Source organism: Nelumbo nucifera, chromosome 2, assembly GCF_055504915.1.
Source record: "Nelumbo nucifera cultivar China Antique chromosome 2, China Antique-T2T, whole genome shotgun sequence".
Classification (NCBI taxonomy): domain Eukaryota; kingdom Viridiplantae; phylum Streptophyta; class Magnoliopsida; order Proteales; family Nelumbonaceae; genus Nelumbo; species Nelumbo nucifera.
In genome coordinates, this window is record NC_142650.1 from 46091657 (window position 1) to 46113329 (window position 21673).

The following is a 21673-nucleotide window of genomic DNA, read 5'->3' on the forward strand; positions in this document are numbered from 1 at the left end:
TCCGACTAACTTCTAGAATAAATTAACCAAAAGAAAGTTTTGAAGTAAGACTGGGAAGAACATATTACATACCCCACCCACTAGTGTTTTTTTTTTTTCTAATTATTTTATAACATTCTCTCAAAGGACCCACTAAGTTGCATGTCTCTCAAATTAATTTTCATGTGCTTGCTTGTTGTATGTGATGTGTTTATCTATGGCCTTGGTGTTTGGATGTTCTTGTCCATTATTATTTTTATATGTTTGTAAAATGGGCTTAGAAATGTGGGCTCAAGGCTCAAGCTAGAGTCTAGCCTAGGTGAAGGTGACACCCCCTCCCCCCCCAACCCCAACTTGCCTCCGCACTAAAAAATGCAACAATAACAAGAGTGAGGATCAAAGACGACAATCCATGGGCCCAAGGCCCATCCCAAGTGGCCTGTCTCTCCTTTGCTCTGCCTCTGCGTTGTCAAAGGCAATAATAATATATCAATGGCAGCTCATATATTATTAAAATGCATAACTAACACCTCAAGCTGGAATCCGGAAAAAAAACCCTAATCCCACAAGTCCCCATTAAGAAGCAAGAACTCCGTTCCATCACCCATGACCCATGTGTGTATATTCATGTGTGGACATAGCTCCCTCAGCTAGTCAGCTGCCCTTGCACTTACATATACCAAAAGTTTTGATCCAAAACCTCCACCACCACCACTCTCTGCCGCAAATTTGTCACATCACCGACAAGGAAGAGACATATCAACCTTGATAAGGGTATTTCAGTAATTGTAAACTCTTAAAACTCATGGAAAATGACCAGAATATCCCTTCTAGGCCCATATGCTCTCACCGCCACCAGCCCACCACCGCAAGTGTATAAAACCTCACATGAAGCTGGATACCCCGTACCTACCTCCACGGTTCACATGCAACAGGGATACAACAACGGTATAGATTGATGCAAAGAATTGAAATAAATAAATAAAGGTCTCTCTCTCTCTCTCTGTGGTGTGTGTCCACAGTCCACAGCCCACAGCTCTGTTCCTCTAATGGCTCTTGCCTCTGTTTCTCCTTCACCTCGATACGTTGTTGGATGCTGTTTATTGAGTCTATACTTGATTCTGATTCAATCTCACGTAGCTACGTCGGCTCTACTGGTTGGTTTGAAGAAGCACCACAAGAATAACAACCAGAACGGCAGACCATATATCCAATCCAACGAAACCGCCTGTAACCTGTTCGTTGGCAGTTGGATTCGCGATAATACATACCCGATATACCAGTCCTCCAACTGTCCCATCATCGACCCTGAATTCAACTGTCAAATGTACGGTCGACCGGACACCGATTACCAGAAGTATCGTTGGAAGCCTCTCGACTGTGAGCTCCCCAGGTACGTAAATGTTTATCTCCACCATCCCATTTTATTTTGATCATGCATGAGATATTGAGACGATACCTCTTTAATTTCTACCTTTTGATGATGAGTACGTGGCGTTTGTAGGTTCAATGGGCTTGATTTTCTGGTGAGGATGAGAGGGAAGACGGTGTTGTTCGTGGGGGATTCGCTGGGGCGGAACCAATGGCAGTCTCTGATTTGTATGATATCCACGGCGGTTCCACGGTCGCCGACCCAATTGGTGAAAGGAGATCCTCTGTCCACATTCAAGTTTTTGGTAAGTTAAAGGACTCTCTGCTGCTGCTGCTCTAGACGCCAGATGTTCAAGCTTTCTCCTATTTTGTTTCCATTAGGCATTAGCGATAGAAATGACCTGAGAGCTGGCGGAGAATCCAAACAAATCTTTAATCCAGTTCATATTTCTTGGTGATAGGAATACGGAGTGTCTGTATCGTTCTACAGAGCTCCATATCTGGTGGACATAGACGCGGTGCAGGGGAGGAGAATTCTGAAACTGGAGGACATTTCCGGTAATGGGTACGCCTGGAGTGGTGCCGACGTTTTGTCTTTTAATTCCGGACACTGGTGGACTCACAAGGGAGCTCTTCAAGGGTATGTTAGCATTGTACGAATTATAACAATACAATTCCTTCCAAATTAAATTATTCAAATTTAGTGCTGATTCTGCGGTTTTAACGCAGATGGGATTACATGGAATCAGGAGGATTACTGTATCAAGACATGGATCGTTTGGTTGCATTCAAGAGAGGAATGAGAACGTGGGCTAAGTGGGTTGACTCAAATGTCGACAGAACCAAAACCAGGGTTTTCTTCCAAGCTATCTCACCTACACACTACAAGTAAGACTTCTCTTTCTCTCTCGCGCACACACAGAGACACTCGCATACTGACACAGTCACAGAGAGGTGACAGAAGATTAAAAGCAGGACAAATGGCCAATTTGTGTTTCAACTCTCAACTCCTTGTTTGCTTGTTCGGTTTGGATCATACAAAAGGTTCTTTCCTTAATGATCATGAGCTGGGCTCGGCTTATATTAATATTCCTCTCGTTACGTAGGCTGCTATTTTTGGAAAGGTATCGTGCTTTTGTCACGGATTCACGTCAGAATTTACTTTCCTCCCTTTCTCTTTCTCTCTCTCTCTCCCTCTCCCTCTGCACTGTAGTTTGTCTTTTCTTCCGTTCTATTTCTCAACATTCAGTCAATGTTCACGTGCACTGCCGACGTTCACAAATCAGAAGAGGGGTTCCCTTTTCTAAGATTACCACGAAACACGCAATGTATTAACCAGAGTCTTGTCTAACTCGGAGTATTGGATTAGAATACCAATCAGGGCTTAATATTCGAAGGTTGGATAAATAGGAAGTTCCATAGTTTCTGAATTCTTGTCGGTGAATCCTGCAGTACAGATTAACCTGCATCATGTCTAGTGTCAAGACAAAAAAGGTTAGATTCTTCCAAGCTCATTGTGTCCATTGTCCAATCACATGTGATCGAAGCGAAGGAGAGTCCTTGCTTCATGCTTGAAAATTGAAATAACAATTTTAATGTTCTTTTTTTAACAGTGTATAATCCAAGTCTCAATGTCCTGCTCTAATGGTGACTGTGATTTGTGATTGTTGTTGCCGCCAGCCCTGCAGAATGGAATTCAGCCGCTTCGGTGTCGAAGAATTGTTACGGGGAGACAGCGCCTCTTAGTGGAGCAATCTACCCAGGAGCCTACCCAGATCAGACGAGGGTAGTCCAGGCCGTGTTGAGAGACACGAGCACCCCCGCCTATCTGCTCGACATTACGACCTTGTCGGAGCTCAGGAAAGACGGTCACCCTTCCATCTACAGCGGGGACTTCAGCCCCGAACAGAGGGCAAACCCCGATCGATCTGCCGACTGTAGCCATTGGTGCCTCCCAGGCCTACCCGATACATGGAATCAACTATTCTACACTGCATTGTTCTTCTAATTAGTCGAACTATACATGTAGAATTTTGTCATTCACTTTGATTGGCGTTAAAAGCTTTGTCATAAGATGATTGATTCCTCTCTCAAGAATTAAAAACCACATTCTCGCTAATTGCTTCTTATATTTTATTTTATTTAATTTCCTGTAAAGCAATAAGCCAGAATTAACAGGGACTCCATTTTTTTCCCCTGTTGAGTATATTGACTTGGGCCAGTCTTGGCTTGGGTTTACGAACTCTAACTGCTTGCTGGGACCTGGGTCTAAATATATGCGTATATTATGTGACGATAGAGCATAGTCCAAAGTCCAACCTCTCTACTGGATATGAACTGTGTTTGATTCTTTCTAAGAGAAAGAAACCTGTGATGTGATATCCTCGGTTATCAACATTGGTGCCATGTAGAGAGCAGAACTCTCTCACCTTTACCCAGAAGAAATCAGGATAATGCCTCCTTAAGAAAAAAGAATAGAATAAAAGTGGTTGCCACTTCTTTAAACTTCAGAACCTACCTTTCATTTCCTTTACCTTTTCCTTCAAACCAAACATAGCCTTATATTGTTATATTCTTTTGGGGTGAACAAACCTCAAATTTTCTAACTGTGAAAAAGCAACGGAAGGATAATGTCGTTGAACCAACAGTGTAGTGTCTAGACTCTAGCTAGGTACGTTATCCTAAAATTCCAACCAAAGTCAAAGGATGATGAGATGAAGCTCTTTTGTGGGAAAGGTTTCATCAGGCGAACGCTATTCTTCCACCAAACACCCCAGGATGCTAACATGAACCTCATTGGCTGTCCTAAAAGCTTAAGCTGTCAGCTGTGAGGACCCTAAATATATTTTTATTCTCTAACACATCCCTGCTGGCCTGCACCGGAAACTCATTGAATACTAAATCACTTGACCGAACAGGTTCTCAGTCTCATACCAGTTTAAAGAACCATTCAACCTAAAAGCTTAAGCTTAAGCTGTTAGGTGAGGTTCCTAAAGAAGTCTTTATTCTCTATTTTTGATTAATAAGAAGTCTTTATTCTCTAACAATAGCAACCTTATTTCAACCTTCCTGTGAGAAAGAGGATGCTTAAACCTGAGTTGAATGAACATCAGTTGACAAAGAAGATGATGATAGAATCAGGTTCTGGATGAAGAGAGCTGATTTTTAGTGTGCATGCTCCTTAAACTGATTTTGAAGTGGATATATCAGTATTTCTGCAGTTCGCTCGAAAAATAACGAAAACCTATTTACTTAGGCCCAGTTAGGAAAGATTACAAATAAAAAAAATATACATATAAATAATACAAAATACAAGGCTTTGCACTCTACTACTCCTTCCAAACTAATCCTTATGAGTTATGATGAAATAGAGGGGGTCAATTAGCTATGTCTTCAACAGCAGAATTGTCTATCTTAAGTTTCAAGTTTAATTCTTCCTAGCATCTCTGACTGTCGCTTTTGGGCTTTTCTTCTTGAACTTTTCGAGTCCTCAATTAGTAATGATCACTCTTTGCTACTGCCTATAATGCTTTCTTTTTCTTCTCTATATGACTGAAAAAAGAGATATACAAATTTACAAAATCAAATTAAGGTAGCCCAAAGTTCAAATGAGGTTTGGGCTTTCATCGATTAAGCGAGTTTTATATTGGAGGCTTTCGCTAGGTGAATTGTATCGGTGTTATTTTGCTGACAATTGTTTTTGGGAAGCTTCATTTAGTTAAAGGGTAAGGCCCTCTTGGGCTTGGACTTGGAGCAGTATCTTGTGGGGGTAGGAAATTCCTTAAAAAAGCTTTGGTTCTGAAGAGTGGTGAAAGTGAAATTGCTTTCGTTACCCAACCTACCATTTGGAACAAGACATATATAGTTCAAACTAGAAAGCAGTTCCTCTTTCATCAACCTCCTATTAAAAGTGTTTGATTAAAACCCTATATCTCAATACTATAGTCACACCCTGGAGGCTACAAGAAGTTTCCTTTTTCTGTTTTTTCCTGATGCAGGATCCCAATATGTATTTGTATTTTAGTTGTTCTTCGTAACCCTTTATTACCCAAAAAGAATATAGGCATTGGAATATCAAAAAATGGAAAGATGAACCATATCTACATATTTTAAGTACATACATACATCAGGGAACAGCCTAAATATTGGAAATAAGGCTCAGTTTGGAAGGAGTATAAATATAAATATGTAGAGTGCAAAACCTTATATTTTATATGTATTTGCACCGTACATATTTGTATTTGTACTCCTTCCAAACTGAGCCTAAAGTACTCTCGCCAATATGGGTGCTGGAACACTTGTTTGCACTTTGCAGCCATCCTTGTGGTGTCTACCTATTACACCACATTCTTTTTCTATCTGATGTAAATTGTCCTTTGGGTTGCAAGTGGAGAAGATCAATTATGATTGATTGAAATTCTATCAGCACTGTTGTGTCTTGATTTTCTTCTCAGCTTTGGTTTTGATTTCTTCCATCAACTGTGTTGAGATGCATTGGGGCTTTCTATGCTAATATTTGTGTTTATAACTTTTTGCATGAGTATGTCAAGTTCATGAACAACCAATCAACCATCGTGTAGCTTTCTTTACATCTTGCTGCTTCTGCAGCAAAGTTCAACATGTCACCAGCATATATTATTAAAACGCATTATCTCACCCTTCAAACCTGTTCCTTGTACTTCAGTGTGCGCCATTTATCTATAATGTGGTTACTTTTGGCCTCAATGGTCCACCGTCTGAGGAAGTCAAACATCTAAGATATGATGACACAGAATGCCCACAAAGTCAAACATCTGGCAGTTACAACTTACCAAATTTTCAGTAGAATTAAGGCTATGTTTGGTTTAAAGGAAAAAGGTAAGGAAAGGCAAGGAAACCTATACAAGATTTGTAAAGGTTTTTTTATCTTTTCCTTCCTTTCCCTACTTTTTCCTTTAAACCAAATACAGCCTAAATGTCACAGACCAAGTCCTATTTCCTTCATTGTATTTTGACACCATGAAAATGCTGACTACTTCATGGTGACACCATGAAGTCACCATGAAAATAACCTTTACTTTCAACCATTTCAATCTGATATCTTTTAAATATTTCGTGTATAAAAAGGGCTGCCTGCTTTTCCAAAGGTGACTTCTTTGTCTTTAAAATTGGGTAGGTGTGTATTGTCTCAAGTCTGCTTCATTTTCCCTATCATACTGATTCTATTTAGCTATATCATACAGATGAACAAACTGTTTCATATTGGTCCCAACATCCAAGTATGCACCAAAGAATGAGCTAATATGATCAGAACTCTCATCTGTAGGTATGCCTAAAAAATATTTACCCTTCATATATATTGGACCCATTTATGGCGATTTTCATAAAGCATTTGAAGCCATTCATTGTCCTGTAGATCAATATGGACTTGTAAGTGATTCCCATCTTCATCTGAACTCATCACTTGCATCATTCCCAAAAATGCATTCCTCAAAATGTCTTTCAGACCACCAATTTTGGTAAGATTTGGTGGTCTAGACCATATAATGAACATCCAGGAGGCAATTTCGGCAAGCATCATCTAAGCCTGAACACCCAACTCAAAATGATTAGGTCTGCAACATGGGTGGGCCCAACTTAAGCCTGAACAGTTCCAACTTGCAATTTTACATGGATTGGACTTGCATTTTCGGTTATAGTGCTGAGTTTGGGTTCAAAAATTTGTTTTGTTTTTTTCCAAGTTAGACCTGGGCCTAACTCTTAGTAGCCCTAACTTGATGATGTACATGCATATATGCATTCACACACACAGTTTTAAAGTGGACTAATTGATAAACCCAAGCCCAGGTTGGGTTTGGATACTCTGGACCAAAAACCACAGTTTTTTTTTTTTTTTCCTTCTTTTTGATTGGGTCCAACCCTAACCTTGAGTAGTAGAGGCTAGACTGAACCCAACCCATGTCCTAATGTCCAAATATCTTAACTTTTGTCACTTTTTTTTTTTTTTTACACAAATTGGATTCTCTGACTTAATGAGAGTAAGAGCATTTACCTAAGTTCAGTCTAGCCCCTATTATTTTTCATTTTATCATTTATTCAAGCAAATGCATTTACCCAGTCTTTTGTTTCTTTGCTAAAATAAAATAATGATTGTTTTATCAATAAAAAACCATTGTTAAATAGGACAATTTTGTCCATCACGTTTTGACAAATTTCCTGTGGAAAAGTTATTTGCCCATTTGGGAGGGTAAGTGATATTGGAGAAAAGTCATTTGCCACGGGACCCATGATTTCCAGAAAATAGAACATGAATATTAAATTTGTGGGGAGATGTTTTTAATGTGCCGCAGGATTCCCACGCTTCAAAGTGGGTTCAGAGTTTTTGCTTGCAGAGAATCCCGTTGCACTCAGAGATCTATGATGATCAAAGTACTTTTTATTAAAAAAAACAAAAAATAAAAATAATAATAGATGCAAGACGGTTTTAGATCCATTAACTATGAAGGTATGAACCTTGAAAAACTTAAAGGTATATTTATTAGGGGCAAACGGTTAGGTTTACGACGATGCATGAGTGAATGTGGAGGTGAAATTCTGTAAAAGAATGGCTTGCTTAGCCAAGAACAAGTTGAAATTTACCAAAATTTGGCCATCTGATTCGCTGCGTCGAGTCAAATAATGAAGATGCCCTTATCTATTACCAAATTTACCAAATCTCAGCCGCAAGAGCTTGCTGAGACAAGAACAAGTTGAAATTTACCAAATTTACCAAGGACCCTATTCTAGTAGAAATCCAACTGAAACGATTTGACCACCAGATCCATCAAAACTATCTGAATTTCCTGAAATGCTGAAATAATTTGGTTGGTATCGTTTTCGACAACCAGAAAGGAGAAAGTAACTTCAAGTGTGGGGACCTTGTGTGTGTTTTTCGCATCAAAGCTAACGTGTATCCTCCGTAATGCAAGAAGAATTGCATCGGGCCCGGCAAACGGTTCATTCAAATTTTAACAAGATCCCAATCCGAACCCACCCAAGTAGAACCCCTACTTCCATCCATCCATCATGAGCAGAGTACACTGCTTGAATTAAGTTATACTAGCCACACAGAGCACCAATTTGATGGCACAACAATTTACATGGAATATATAATAAGGAAAACTTTTTAACAGATGAACAAAAAAGCAAATATATATGGAGCAATACGCAGACTGCATACATTGGTATTTGCCCAGAGTACTGGACACATTGAACCAATAGATACTTGTAAATTAACCAACAAACTTATCAAAAAGAAAAAAAAAAAAAGGACAGAAAACCTCTATTCCAACTTCCATTGACCATGGATATCACTTATACAACATTTTGGACCCTTTTTTAATAGGATTGCAGAGCAAAGCAACTAATCTATCTCACACGATACTTTTCTGCTAAAATTCTGGTCTAACATGTTCCTCTAGAAAAGGCATTAGCTTCGGATAGTTAGGCCTGGAGAACTTATTTCCACTATTCTTGGCTTCTTGTTGATGAGCTTACTTGGGACCTTAGGCATGGTTGTTGCGTTCAACTGTTGTTCATAAGCTGAGGCATGGACTCCTAATGCAGCCCTTCCTGAAGGGTCAAGATTATTAGACCAAGCCGAGTCCCACTCAACGGCCTTGGCAGTGCTGCAAGCCACACTTGCACCTCCTGGAACGGTCAATCTTGCTGAATTCTGCATGGTCAAATAAAGGGATAAGCATTACCACTGCAATCAATTTCTTTTTAGGCTCAGTTTGGAAGGAGTACAAATACAAATTTGTAGAATGCAAAACCTTGTATTTTATATTATTTTGTATGTATTTGCATAGTACATATTTGCCTTTGTACTCCTTCCAAACTGAGCCTTATTTCCAATAAAAAAGTTCATTTGTTAGTTCAATTGCTTCACCTGTGGAAAGAACCTTTCAAAGATCATTCTATAGTAGTAAGCTTCTTTAGTGGTAGGTGTATTATGAGGGAAGATATTACTTGCATTAAGCATCATCTTATCCATCACCTGTGACAAAATGAAAATAGTTGAGATGTAATAGAGTATAAGTATGTGTGTGTGTGTGTGAGAGAGAGAGAGAGAGAGAGAGAGAGTACATGTTGTGCAGCATGGGCCTTGAGGCCATCAATCCAGCTATACCCAACACCATCGCTAAATTGCTCTTTTTGCCTATAAAGAATATGCTGTAGAAAAATGAAAACATCATGTTAGTAGTCAAAATCTAATTAAGGAAATAACCAAGAAGGCTGAAAGTTATGCTAGACCTTTGGCAGATAAGGTTGTTCATCATCATCAAAAGCCTTCCTGAGAACCCACTTTTCGATCCGTCCCTGATCAGGTTTTATCTATTCAAAATAGACACATTCAGAGCAAGGTTCAGAAAAAGACAACATTGAAAGTAGAAATGCCTGAACCTTTTCCACACACCATCTTCCACTCAGGATCAATATCCATTGCAACGTTGATGAATTCCTTATCTAAGAATGGCACTCGTGCTTCCAGACCCCAGGCAGAGGTTGCTTTGTTAGCTCTCAAGCAATCATACTGGTGAAGAGCCTTTATCTGTGAGTTTGGAAAAAATGAGATCATCTGTTGGCATCTCTCTCTGTTTCCTTTACAGGACATTAGGTATGACAGAAAAATTTCAGTTAGAAGCAAAATCTTTTACCTTCCTACAGGTCTCCCAGTGGAACTCTTCCTTGTTGGGAGCCTTGTGAAAATACAAGTACCCACCAAATATTTCATCAGAGCCTTCTCCAGAGATCACCATCTTCACTCCCAATGATTTGATCTTGCGAGACATAAGAAACATAGGAGTACTTGCCCTGATTGTAGTGACATCATATGTTTCAATGTGATAGATAACATCTTCAATGGCATCAATACCATCCTGTGACACCCAGAAGAAAAAAGCATGAACTTTTTTTTTTGTTTCAAAACAATGTGAATAAATCATTTTTCACCTCAAGAAGTATAAATTTAGTTTGAATACCTGAACTGTAAAGTGAAACTCATGATGAATGGTACCTAGATAATCGGCAACCTCTTTTGCAGCTTTCAAATCAGGGGAGCCCTGAACATCAGAGTAAAGACTAGAAACTGAGATGCAAAAGCATTCTAGAGCAATTCTATTGTATTCGTCATGAAGAAACTATTAGGACTAACCTCCAGGCCGACACAAAAGGAGTGGAGCTGTGTTCCCCATTGCTTGGCAGCCTTTGTGCCTGCAAAATATCTAGCCGTGATGGAGGCAACTAATGATGAATCTAGACCCCCTGATAACAGAACTCCAAAGGGAACATCAGTCATTAGCCTCTTGATTACAGCCTGCATAAATTAGAAAGAAATACATAAGAAAAACTTCACTTTGCAAGTGGAACTTCAGGTTTATACATGGATTTACATTTGTTTTCCTTTCTTTCTTTGTACAGTTTAAGCATGTGTACGTGTGTTGTGTAACTTAATGAGATCTGTTCAGTAATCTCACATTCTCAAAAGCACGTCTGAGGATTAGCGGATCATATGGAGTTGATGGAATAGCCTCAGAGAACCAAGGAGGGTTGTACCATCTCCGCATTCCACCTGCTTTGCTTGAGTACAAGTGACCAGGGGGAAAGGATTCAAAATGTTCACAATCATCATTAAGTGCTTTCATTTCAGATGATACCCAAATTGATCCTGAAGACAAGCAGGGGAGTGTAAATTAACTTCTGTTCAGAGCTTTGAATTTGTAATTAATCAGAAATATTGCCTACTTAGCTCACGGGTTAATGAGATATACCATCAAGTCCCCAGCCGATATAGAGGGAGGTGATCCCAATGGCATCTCGGGCAACAATGAAGCTGTTGTCTCTGGTGTCAAATAACACAAACGAGAACATTCCATCCAACATGTCCACGAAATCCTCTCCATACTCCTCATACTGCAAAAGAATGTCCACAAAGAAGAGTTGCTTCAGTTGAATGTAACTTGTAACCACAAATTCAACAATAAATCGAAAAAAGTCAACCAAAATAAATTTGTGAGACAGTTCAGAAGAACACAACATAAAAGATTAACAGAATTTACTGAGATTAGCTTTAGACATGATAAACATGCAGGGGGAGAAGTATCCGGTATCTATTATCCACTACTGAAGAAAATAAATCCATTATCCAATGGATCCCACCCAAAGGAATATCTTGAGTTGATTCTCAACCTCCCCCCCCCCCCCAAAAAAAAAAAAAAAAAAAGAAAAGAAAAGAAAAGAAAAGAAAAGATGAAAGATGTTTGATTTGACACTTTCTTCTAAGCATTAAAAATTAATTCCCGGTAATAAAAGAAAAATAATAAAGAAAGCATTATTAATTACTTTCCCATGTGAAATACAAGTATGATGCCATTTTTAGTCTTCATAATGTCACAAAAGACAGGAACCTTAATGAGATGGATTTATATACATTATAGAATTTCTCTGGTCCTTAGTTCTACAGCTTTTAGTCCTTAAAGCAGGAAGAGTATTTAACACAATATATATTGAAAAAAAAAAATCTTCCCAAGAAAACTCACCAGATGGGCTATAACATCACAATCGCTTCCGGTTCGGAACTTGTGATTGTGCAAGCGGCTTCTCAGTTCTTCATGGTTGTAGATCTCACCATTTACCTGCTCCCACGCATAAAAATAGCTTAGCCCATAATTTCCTTGACTGAGAACCATCTAAAACTAAACCAACTTTGAGATAGCACGAGTAAGTTTACTCTACACTACAGATGGGGTGGCAAGCTGAGCTTTTTACGAGCTGCTCAAGTTCGATGAATTTGGCTCAGCTCGGTTCCAGTCGAGCTCGAGCCTACTAGAGATCGGCTCGAATATATATATATATATATATATATATATATATATATATATAATAAAAATATTACGATTATTAATTATTATAATTCTTAATTTTTTAAATATAAAATAAAAAATTATATATAATTTTTTTCTAAATATTTTTATAGTAAAAAAAATTATAAAATATAAAATGAGCCAAGCCAAACTGAGCTAGAACTTATGAACTCTTGACTCGAGCCAATCTCGAACTAAAGGTTTTGGCTCAAACCGAATTCGAGCCAAACTCGAACCTGGTACTATTCGGTTCGGCTCGGCTCCAACCCTAACTACAAAAAACGCAAATACTTATTTGTACTGTTATTAATGTTGTTTGACTCACTGTAACGACGATCTTCTTATCTTCGTTAAAAAGAGGTTGGTCCCCAGAAGTTGGATCTATAATAGCTAGCCTCTGATGAGCCAAAAAGTTTCCACCGTGCTGGTAAATCCCACTCCAATCAGGTCCCCTGTGCTTCAATCTGCAACACTAATTTGTGTTATATACTTTCTTTATCCCCACAAAAAGCAACTTGAACAATACGGGTATATTGTTGCAGTAACTAATTAATACATGAAATAGCTTGGAGAATCCTTAAGAGGAGCTAAGCTAACAGTCATAAAGAACGTAGGTTGTTTGTGGGTATAATGATACTTGAATACATGCTTGTATACTCCCAAATTAAATATTAAACATGGGACCCAAGTTCCATCCTTGATTGAAATAAATGGTGACGGGTCGATTGCCCTAATTATCAGATAAAACAAAAGTTATCATTAACAAATAGGGAAAGAAAAAGACAAGAAGTTGCTCATGAGAGATAGAGACCTGTCATTCTGTCATTCTGTCAATGTTAATTTTAGTAGCCAAGTGGGACCTAGTCTGATGTCCAAAAAAAGAGGGGAGAATTTGAGAAAGATTTACTGAAAATAATGCTACTTTGAGTTCTTCAATAGCTTTCTTTCTCTCTCGGTCGTTCGTTGGTGGGTGATCTCTTTTTCTTCATTATATCAAATAAATTAACTATAGAGTGATGCTAGCATTGAGGAGAGGAACAGGTAACTGGCATCTGAACCGCCCGAATAAGCTTGAGTTGGGTACCGTATATGTGCCGTGGATCGCCATCCCGAGGCACATTTTTTGGGTGTTCTGGAGGCTAGAGAGATGGCCAGATCGGGCCAACCAACACTAACAAATACCGTCCAGTCAAGGTTCGTTATAGTTATACAGAGGAAAATGAAAACCAGATAAGTTAAAGGAGAAGAAGAAGTTCCTTAACGGATGAAAATAATAAATCTCAAAATTAAGCGAGGGAGAGATCGTTTCTACTGTCAACATGCAAAAAAAAAAAAAAAAAAAAAAGAATAATGAATGAGAGAGATTGCCTGCGAGAGAGCTCGAGCACTCGAACCCTTTTCGCCTGCGAATCATCAGAGCTACCCAGAACTGCAAGTATCCCACACATGATCTCTCACTCGCACTAAAAAAACAGAAAGGGACGGACGGAAAGAAAGGCAGCTGGTGCGGCGAACTGAAAACTGAAAAGTGAAAAACACGTATACAGCCCAAGTATCCCAGAGACGTCTATTTATAGCAAAAGTTCTGCGATAGAGGTGGCCCCCCCCTACTGGCTTAAACGACGACGTTACCTCGCGTCATGTGGAAGAAAGAATATGCCCTATATGCCCTATGCCCCTAATAACATTCATTGCTTAATCCCTTCCCAGTTCCCCCACGGGAACCACCGGACGATCGGTCTCCCTCTCGTCGATGATCGCCACGTTGCGTCACCTGGTTCGTTGTCTTCGCCTCTCCTCTCCCTTATTGGCTTAGTTCCCTATCTATAGTTTTCTGCCTCTACTTTCTTGGAGACGTTTATCCGTTTGTAGTTAGGTGGCGTCTGTTCTTAATGCTGAGTTGCTAACACAGTTACATCTCATCTCTTGCTCAGATTTATTTGGGCAGTCCGGCCTCCCTACTACTGACGTGGATTTGATACGGATAGATGCTAATGTGGATAAGGATGTAAAGTTGGGTATCATGTCTTTCCCGGCATCATAGATTTATTTGGAAGTGCAAATAATGGAACTGAAAGTGCTGTGCGTCTCTCACTCCACTACATGTGACTCTGATATAACTCTTCTTGGTTCGTTTGAACTTTGAAGTGAGATCTGCTTCTCAAACAGCGCACCTCACATCGACCTTACAGGCACATCCCCATGTATTGAGAAATGAAAATATTTTTTCTGAATAATAATAGATAAGTATGAGAGATGTTCTTGACATATGGTAGGATGTTCTTGTGAGATTGGTGTGAGTCAGAGTTGCCCATCAGGTTATCAAGCCAAAATCAAAACGAATCCGTGGATCTGCTCCTCACATCAACCACACAGCATATTGTAGCCATACATCAAGAATATACCTTTATGAATCACAAGGTACAAGTATAGAAGATATTTCTTATGGGCCGATGCAATGTGCTATACAGTTGATGTGAGTAGTAGATCCAGTCTCAACTAAAACAAGATTTATGGTCAGTTTGATTCATAGGAATAGGGATTTAAAATTGGAATTAGAATGGGCCCATTCCAATTTCAACTGTTTGGTAGGAAAAATTAGAATCCCATTCCTATTCTTAGTGGAGTACCATTTTCCCATTTGAGGGAATGACCATTCTCTCCCCCTCCTTCAGGAATAAAATCCCATTCCAATTGATTCTAATATTTCCATTTTAAATGATGTCTGAAGTCTGAACAAAACAGACTATAGAAATAGGCAAATTCAAGTCTGATTGTAAACCAAATGGACCCTTAGATTGTAGACTAGATGGTTAGAAGGATGTAGACCTGACTACTCCCTGTTGGAGGATGATCTGACTTCCAATCGAGCAGCGAGCTAGAAGAATCTGCAAGACAGTGGATCAGAGAACCTAGGGTGGCTAACCCGGCGAGGTCGCTCCGATGCTTAAGTTAGTATAATGTAGTGCGAGCTGAAAGCTTTGAGAGCTAGAGAGTAGAAAAATCACGCGTACCTTGTGTCATTGGGGTTGGTGCCTTTATATAGTTGAGCTCTCGCGGGTTTTGCGGATCGGTTCCGGGATCTTCGTCCTGAGGGGATCCGTTTCCGCTTTAATTGGGGAGTAACGTATCAATTAATAAAGTTTATCAATTCCGCCCGATTCAGGCGGGGAGAAGATTAGGCCTGCCGTTACGCGGCGTGATCCCGTGAGGTTTAGGGTCTACTGGAGAAACTTCCGGAGTCGTTATGTGGCGGTTCGGGTTGATACCCTGAGCTGATACTTCGGTTCTTTAGTTCCAAACTGGATTGAATTCCGAGGTGCCCCGATGCCAAGGTGACCCTGTGCCAAGGTGACTCTGTGCCGAGGTGACCGAACACCCGAGCTCAAACATTGCGAACTAGTCTTGCTAGGCTGAGTTGTCATCCCTTGGTCAGGTCATGTCCACATGTCCTCTTCTCGCTAGGTGGGGACATCCGACAGAGTTACTACATCTTTCCTCTCCCTGGGTTCAAAATCCTGTTCGACAGCCCGAACAAAATACCGGCCTGGAAGGGGAGATACTTTTTTGTCCGGAACCCTGAGGGGTGGCCCTTCCCGACTCACTGGCGGGTGGCCATTAAAGACCCCGAGGTGAGGCTAGATGCGGAGACCAGGGCGATCGTTAACACCTAGAGGGACCTCGGCCTGGAGATGAGAGATTTCTTGGCCGAGGAGAAGCTTGCGCGAGCTAGGCTGAGCCCTCCTGGTAGGCCTCCACCTCAGTGCTCATATTCTTTTTTATTTTGAATTTTCTTCAGTTCGCGACTAACCTTTTCTTTTTCTCTTGCAGTAGCCATGTCGGAGGTCGATGCAGAGAACCTTCTGAGGAGCTTGCAAAGAGGAAAAAAAAGGAAGGCCTTGCTGGGAGGCCGGTCCTTTTGCCCTCGTCTTGCCCGAGGTCGCTGCGCCAGAGCCGATCTCTGCCGAGCTTCCAGAGGAGGAGGTCCGTCCCCAACCTCCTATCGTGGACCTAGATGAAGACCAGGACGAAGGAACTCCACCTCGCAAATCAGAGAGCATTTCCGCGCCCGAGCCTCAGCTCTCGAAGGAGAGCATAATGACCCCTCGAATCGGGCTCCTCAAGAGTAAGGATTCTGTATTTTCTGCCGAAGTCACAGAGTGGGCTGACATGCCCACAAGCCAGCTCGGAGGCTGGGCTGCCAGCTACTGTATGGTGGTGAGTATTTTACCTTTATAATTCATTTCCTTGTTCGCTTTTTAAGGGTACTTACCTCTGCTTTCTTTTTGCCAGGTGAACTCCGCCATTCACTCGTTGGTCTACCAGTTCGAGGTCCGCCTGAAGCGATCTCGGGAAGATGAGGAGAACGCTTGGAAACTTTACGACGAGCTAGACTTAGCTCGGGGTGAGGTTCTTCAGGCTAAGAAAGGATCTCAGAGTCAACAGGAGCTGATCTTGGCACTGACTGAGGAGAAGGAGAAGCTCCAATACGAGAACAAGAACCTCAATGCGATGATCAAAGAGTGCACCGAGATCTTCGAGACCGCCATTCAAGAGGGACGAGCTGAGGAGAGAGAGCGCGCCATCGAAAGCTTCAAGGAGTCTCCAGAGTTCCACAATCTCCAGGTCGAGTACGGATCGAACTCTTACCAGTCTGGCTTCAAGCAATGCAAATGGCTGATGTGACAAGTTTTCCGAACTGGACCTTGGAGTTGTTTTCATGCTTGACCTCACTCCCGAGATGGCGAAGGAAGCCAACGAAGAACCCAGCTCCTCCGAAGAGGAAAGCGACGATGAAGTCCCCGAGGCGGGCCCATCAGGTCGAGAGGACGCGAAGAAGGATTGCACGGACATTGACCTACCCGGTAGTTTAGATGCATGATTCTTGCCTCTTTTCTTGGACCTTTATGATATACACCCCGAGCCTCCGAGCTCGGTTCATAGTGAAAGTTTCTCTTTTTTTCTTTTTTTTTTGTACTCAAAACTTCACATTAATGAAATACAAGTATTTTGGCTATCTTTGTGTGAAAAATTTTTTAAGTGTAGATAACTCCCGAACTGGCAAACTAAACCAAATAGGAGCAAGAATTTTTTTCTAAGTGTTGGTTACCCCGAACTGTTGAGCTAACGAGCTGGACTACGAGTAGGGATAACCGGAGTAAATTTTTTTCTAAGTGTTGGTTACCCCGAACTGTCGAGCTAACGAGCTAGACACCGAGTAGGGGTAACTTCGCATCATTGTACGCCGAGGTGGGCGGACACTGTAGGGTATATACCCGACCTGTCCGCCGAGGTGGGCGGACACTGCATCATTGTACGCCGAGCTATCGGGCCCGGCTTCAAATGGGATCAACCTGTTGTTATATGCCGAGGTGGGCTAGACATAGTAGGGTTTGTACCTGAACTATCTATGCCTCAGGCGTGAGGACTGGTTTGCTTATGCCAAAGAGGCGACTAAGACTTGTCTACCCATGCCGAAGAAGCGACTAGGACTTGTCTGTCCATGCCGAAGAGGCGACTGAGAATTATCTGCCTATGTTGAGGAGGCGACTAGGACTTATCGTAGTCCCGAGATCTTATGTCATCTTGGCAACATGACCCTTGGGCTACTGGAGTGACTCGTAGTCCTCTCTCCAGTTCGGTGATCACAAGTAGTACCTTTCCCGAACACCCGTCTTACTCGGTACGGACCTTCCCAATTCGGTTCGAGCTTACTAACGCTGGGCTCAGGTACCATATCCTTCCGAAGAACTAGGTCGTCGATGCGGAAGTGTCGCTTTTTGACCCGAGCGTTATAGTACCGAGCTACTCTCTGTTGGTAGGCTACAGTCCGGATGTATGCCAGGTCTCCTACATCTTCTACTAGGTCTAGGTTGGTACGGAGCTCGTCATCATTCATCTCCTCGTCATAAGCTTCCAAATGTAGTGTAGGCACCTCGATTTCTACTGGGATCACCACTTCTGTGCCGTAAGTGAGGTTGAAAGGAGTCTCACTTGTGGCAGTCTTGATGGTAGTCCGGTAGGCCCAGAGGACACTAGGTAGTTCGTCTACCCACAACCCCTTGGCTCGAGCTAAGCGAGATTTCAGTCCGCGAAGTATGGCTCTGTTAGGGACTTCCGCTTGCCCGTTCTCCTAGGGGTGTGCAACCAAGGTGAAATTTTGTTGAATTCCCATTTTGGCATATCAATTCTGAAATTTAATATCCTTGAACTACTTCCCATTATCGGAGATGAGTACCCGAGGTAGCCCGAAGCGACATACTATGTTCTTCCAAAAGAAGTTTTGTATGTTGCGGACTGTGATTGTTGCCAAAGGCTCAACTTCCACCCACTTCGTAAAGTAGTCTACTGCTACGATCAGAAACCTCCTCTGTCCTATCGCTGGTGGGAATGAGCCAAGGATGTCAATTCCCCACTACGCGAAGGGCCATGGGCTAGTGAGGTATTTTAGATCGGCAGTAGGTCGGTGGTGGATGTTGGTGTGCCTCTGACACTTGTCGCACTTCTAGACGAGCTCGAGCGCATCTGCCTTCATCGTGGGCTAGTAGTAGCCTTGCCACAATGCCTTTTGTGCGAGAGCCCTGTCCCCAAGTGTCTGCCACACAAACCTCCATGGGTGTCGCGGAGTACGTACTTGGCCTCTGAGGGTCGCAAGCAACGCAAGTTGGGGAGCATGAAGGACCTTTTGTACATCTATCCGTCTATAAGGACATACTTAGCTGACTGGCACTCTACCCTTCGGGTCACGTTGCATTCTGCAGGGAGGGTCCCGTGAAGCAGGTAACTCACGAGTGGGTCGATCCAACTCGATTCCGCTTGTGCTACGGGAGCGACCTCTACTCCCCCCCCTGAGAATGCTAGGCCGAGGTAAGTTCTCTATATACACAGTCCGCATAGTGTCACTGCTTGTGCTGGCTAATCGAGACAAGGCATCGGCCTTAGCGTTCTTGGACCTCAAAATCTGTCTGATGAAGTAGGAAACGAAGCCGCGCATGATCTCTCTAACTTTGGCCAAGTAAGCAGCCATAGTGGGGTCGCGAGCTTCATACTCATTAGTGACTTGGTTGACCACGAGCTATGAGTCGCTGCATATGATGAGGTGCTTTGCCTTCATTTCCCTTGCTATGAGTCGCTGCATATGATGAGTCGCTGCGTATTCCAACTTCACCTCACTTGGGCCGTACAATATCATTCCTGCACCGCTTCCTTGCTGGTTGGACGAGCCGTCAATGTGGAAAATCCAGGGCTCCTCGCCTCTGGTCGGACCTGCTCTGATCAGGACAGGGGCCGTGCTGGTTGAAGCTTCCATCGTGTCTTCGAGCTCAGTCAGCTCGGGAGTTGCGGTACTAAATGTGCATTCCGCCACAAAATCGGCCAAGGCTTGGGATTTGATTGTTGTTCGAGGTTCATACCAAAGGTCGTACTCACTTAGTTCGATAGCCCACTTGGTCAATCTACCAAACACCTCGGGCTTGAGCAGAACCTGTCTCAGAGGCTCGTTGGTGAGGACGACGATGGTGTGTGCTTGGAAGTATGGATGAAGCTTACGAGCAGCTATGATTAGCGCGTATGCTAGTTTCTCGATCTCCGGGTACCTAGTTTCTGCATCCTGCAAAACTTTGCTAATATAGTAGATGGGTCGTTGGACCCGATCTACCTCTTTGATTAGTACCGAGCTGACCACCTCGTCACTCGCGGAGAGGTACAACTTTAAAACATCCCCTTCCTCGGGTCGGGTCAGAATTGGGGTGGTACCTATGTATCTCTTTAGCTCATCGAAAGCGAGCTGACATTTTGCATTCCATTCGAAGTCCTTACTCATTTTTATGGCTTTAAAAAAGGGTAGGCAGTGATCTACCGACTTGGACATAAAGCGGCTCAGGGCGGCTATTTCGCCAGTCAGCCTCTAAACCTCTTTTATTTTGCGAGGTGGTTTCATATCTAAGATGGCCTTTATTTTTTCTAGGTTGGCTTCGATGCCACGTCGATTGACTATATAGCCTAGAAATTTACTTGAGGTGACTCCGAAGACACACTTGTTGGGATTTAATTTCATATTATATTTTTGTAAAATTTGAAAAACACTTTGTAAATCATCCAACAAAAAGTTTGAAAACTGGGTCTTCACAACCATGTCATCAACATAACATTTGATTTTATTGCCGATTAACGGCTCAAAAATTTTATTTACAAGGCGTTGAAAGTTTGCCTCGGCATTTTTAATCCGAAGGGCATGACCTTGTAGCAATACAATCCGAGCTTAGTTATAAAGGCAATTTTTTCTTCATTGGCGGGGTCAATCCTAATTTGGTTATAACCGGAATAGGCATCCAGGAAGCTTAGCAACTCATGCCCTGAGATCGCATCCACTAGGCAGTCGATCTTGGGCAGCGGGAAGCAATCTTTAGGGCAGACTCTATTCAGGTCGGTGTAATCGATGCAGATGCGCCACCCAGCTCGTCTTTCGGGCAGACTCTATTCCGGGGCAAGGTTGCGCTTCTTCTGTCTAACCGGCCTGACTAAGAGGTCGGTATTTAATTTATGAGTTAGAATTTTGGAGTCTATTCCGTGCATCTCTGTTGCGGACCAAGCAAATATATCTAAGTTTTTGAGTAAGAAGCTTACTAGTTGGGAGCGAAGTGGCTCGTCGATTGAAGCACCGATCTGGTGAGTCTTGGCCGGGTCATCGGTTGAGACTGGGATGTGGACCATCTCCTCTGTTGGGGCAGCTTGCTCGTCGGCATACTCCGCTGGTCGCTCGAGCTCAACATCTGCCGCTAGCTTTGCCTTCCCCTTGAGGGCATCTACGTAGCACTTGCGAGATTCGAGCTGGTCACTTCGCACGACTCCTACTCCGTAGTCCATTGGGAACTTCATTGCCAGATAGTAGGTGGATACTACCGCACGTAGGACGTGCGTAATGGATCGACCTATGATACGAATAAAAAGTAACATATTTTTATCCCCAAATATTCATTCTTTACACTAAATTAGCACTTAATTGGACTCATTACTCTTGTATTTCGATTCAGGGCAAGCAAGAAGGCGACAAGAGTTAAACAAGGCTAATCGGATGATTTTGCACAATTTCGGCACCGTTCAGTAATCTTCGCATAACTCTCAACTCCGGACTCCAATTTGGATGATTCAAGATGCACTAGAAAGATAAGGGATAACTTCACAACTCTCATGTTTTGGGTTTTTATAGATTCAGTCTGCATCAAGGTCAAAATCGGACTCGAAGTCAAAGAAAATTCGTAGTAAAGCCCAGTTCATAGCTGAAGCCCAATTCGCAGAAACGCCTTGTAGCAGCCCAAATTATTAAAGAAGCCCAACTCGAATTCAAGAATGAAGAGTCCTATCAGATTTAAATTTCAAATGTAATTCTAGAAGGATAAGAAGATTGAGATTACTAGATAGGATAGGATTAGATCAAAACT

The 21673-nt window shown here is 42.1% G+C and overlaps 2 protein-coding genes across 3 annotated transcripts; one reads left to right on the forward strand and one right to left on the reverse strand.

Annotated features, from left to right (window-relative positions):
* The first annotated feature begins 889 nt into the window (after positions 1-889).
* PMR5 (Pmr5/Cas1p GDSL/SGNH-like acyl-esterase family protein (DUF828)) lies at positions 890-3420 on the forward strand. Its single transcript, XM_010266304.3, has 5 exons — positions 890-1372; positions 1484-1655; positions 1812-1990; positions 2080-2238; positions 3031-3420. Exons 1-5 carry the CDS (start codon positions 1029-1031, stop codon positions 3356-3358), a joined length of 1182 nt encoding a protein of 393 aa, XP_010264606.1. The 5' UTR covers positions 890-1028; the 3' UTR covers positions 3359-3420.
* Positions 3421-8447: 5027 nt separating this feature from the next.
* Positions 8448-13682, reverse strand: LOC104602575 (asparagine synthetase [glutamine-hydrolyzing] 1). 2 transcript variants are annotated; one of them, XM_010266303.3, is made up of 13 exons: positions 13602-13682; positions 12559-12697; positions 11910-12005; positions 11142-11283; positions 10848-11038; positions 10526-10687; positions 10353-10433; positions 10029-10250; positions 9788-9922; positions 9625-9705; positions 9457-9543; positions 9260-9367; positions 8448-9043 (listed from the first exon to the last, which is right to left on the reverse strand). In XM_010266303.3, the coding sequence occupies exons 1-13, from the start codon at positions 13679-13681 to the stop codon at positions 8798-8800; spliced, it is 1770 nt and encodes a 589-aa protein (XP_010264605.1). In that variant the 5' UTR covers position 13682; the 3' UTR covers positions 8448-8797. The 2 variants fall into 2 exon arrangements, with proteins under 2 accessions (XP_010264605.1, XP_088753028.1); XM_088896902.1 differs by lacking the exons at positions 11910-12005; positions 12559-12697; positions 13602-13682 and adding an exon at positions 11430-11614.
* Between the last annotated feature and the right edge of the window lie 7991 nt (positions 13683-21673).

Coding starts and splice junctions, on each gene's coding strand:
- PMR5 (XM_010266304.3), top strand. CDS start 1,029: ATGGCTCTTGCCTCTGTTTCTCCTTCACCTCGATACGTTGTTGGATGC. Junction 1,656..1,811: donor TGTCCACATTCAAGTTTTTG/GTAAGTTAAAGG, acceptor TCTTGGTGATAG/GAATACGGAGTGTCTGTATC. Junction 1,991..2,079: donor CACAAGGGAGCTCTTCAAGG/GTATGTTAGCAT, acceptor GTTTTAACGCAG/ATGGGATTACATGGAATCAG.
- LOC104602575 (XM_010266303.3), bottom strand. CDS start 13,681: ATGTGTGGGATACTTGCAGTTCTGGGTAGCTCTGATGATTCGCAGGCG. Junction 10,434..10,525: donor CCTTTTGTGTCGGCCTGGAG/GTTAGTCCTAAT, acceptor TCTGATGTTCAG/GGCTCCCCTGATTTGAAAGC. Junction 9,044..9,259: donor TTGAAAGGTTCTTTCCACAG/GTGAAGCAATTG, acceptor TTGACCATGCAG/AATTCAGCAAGATTGACCGT.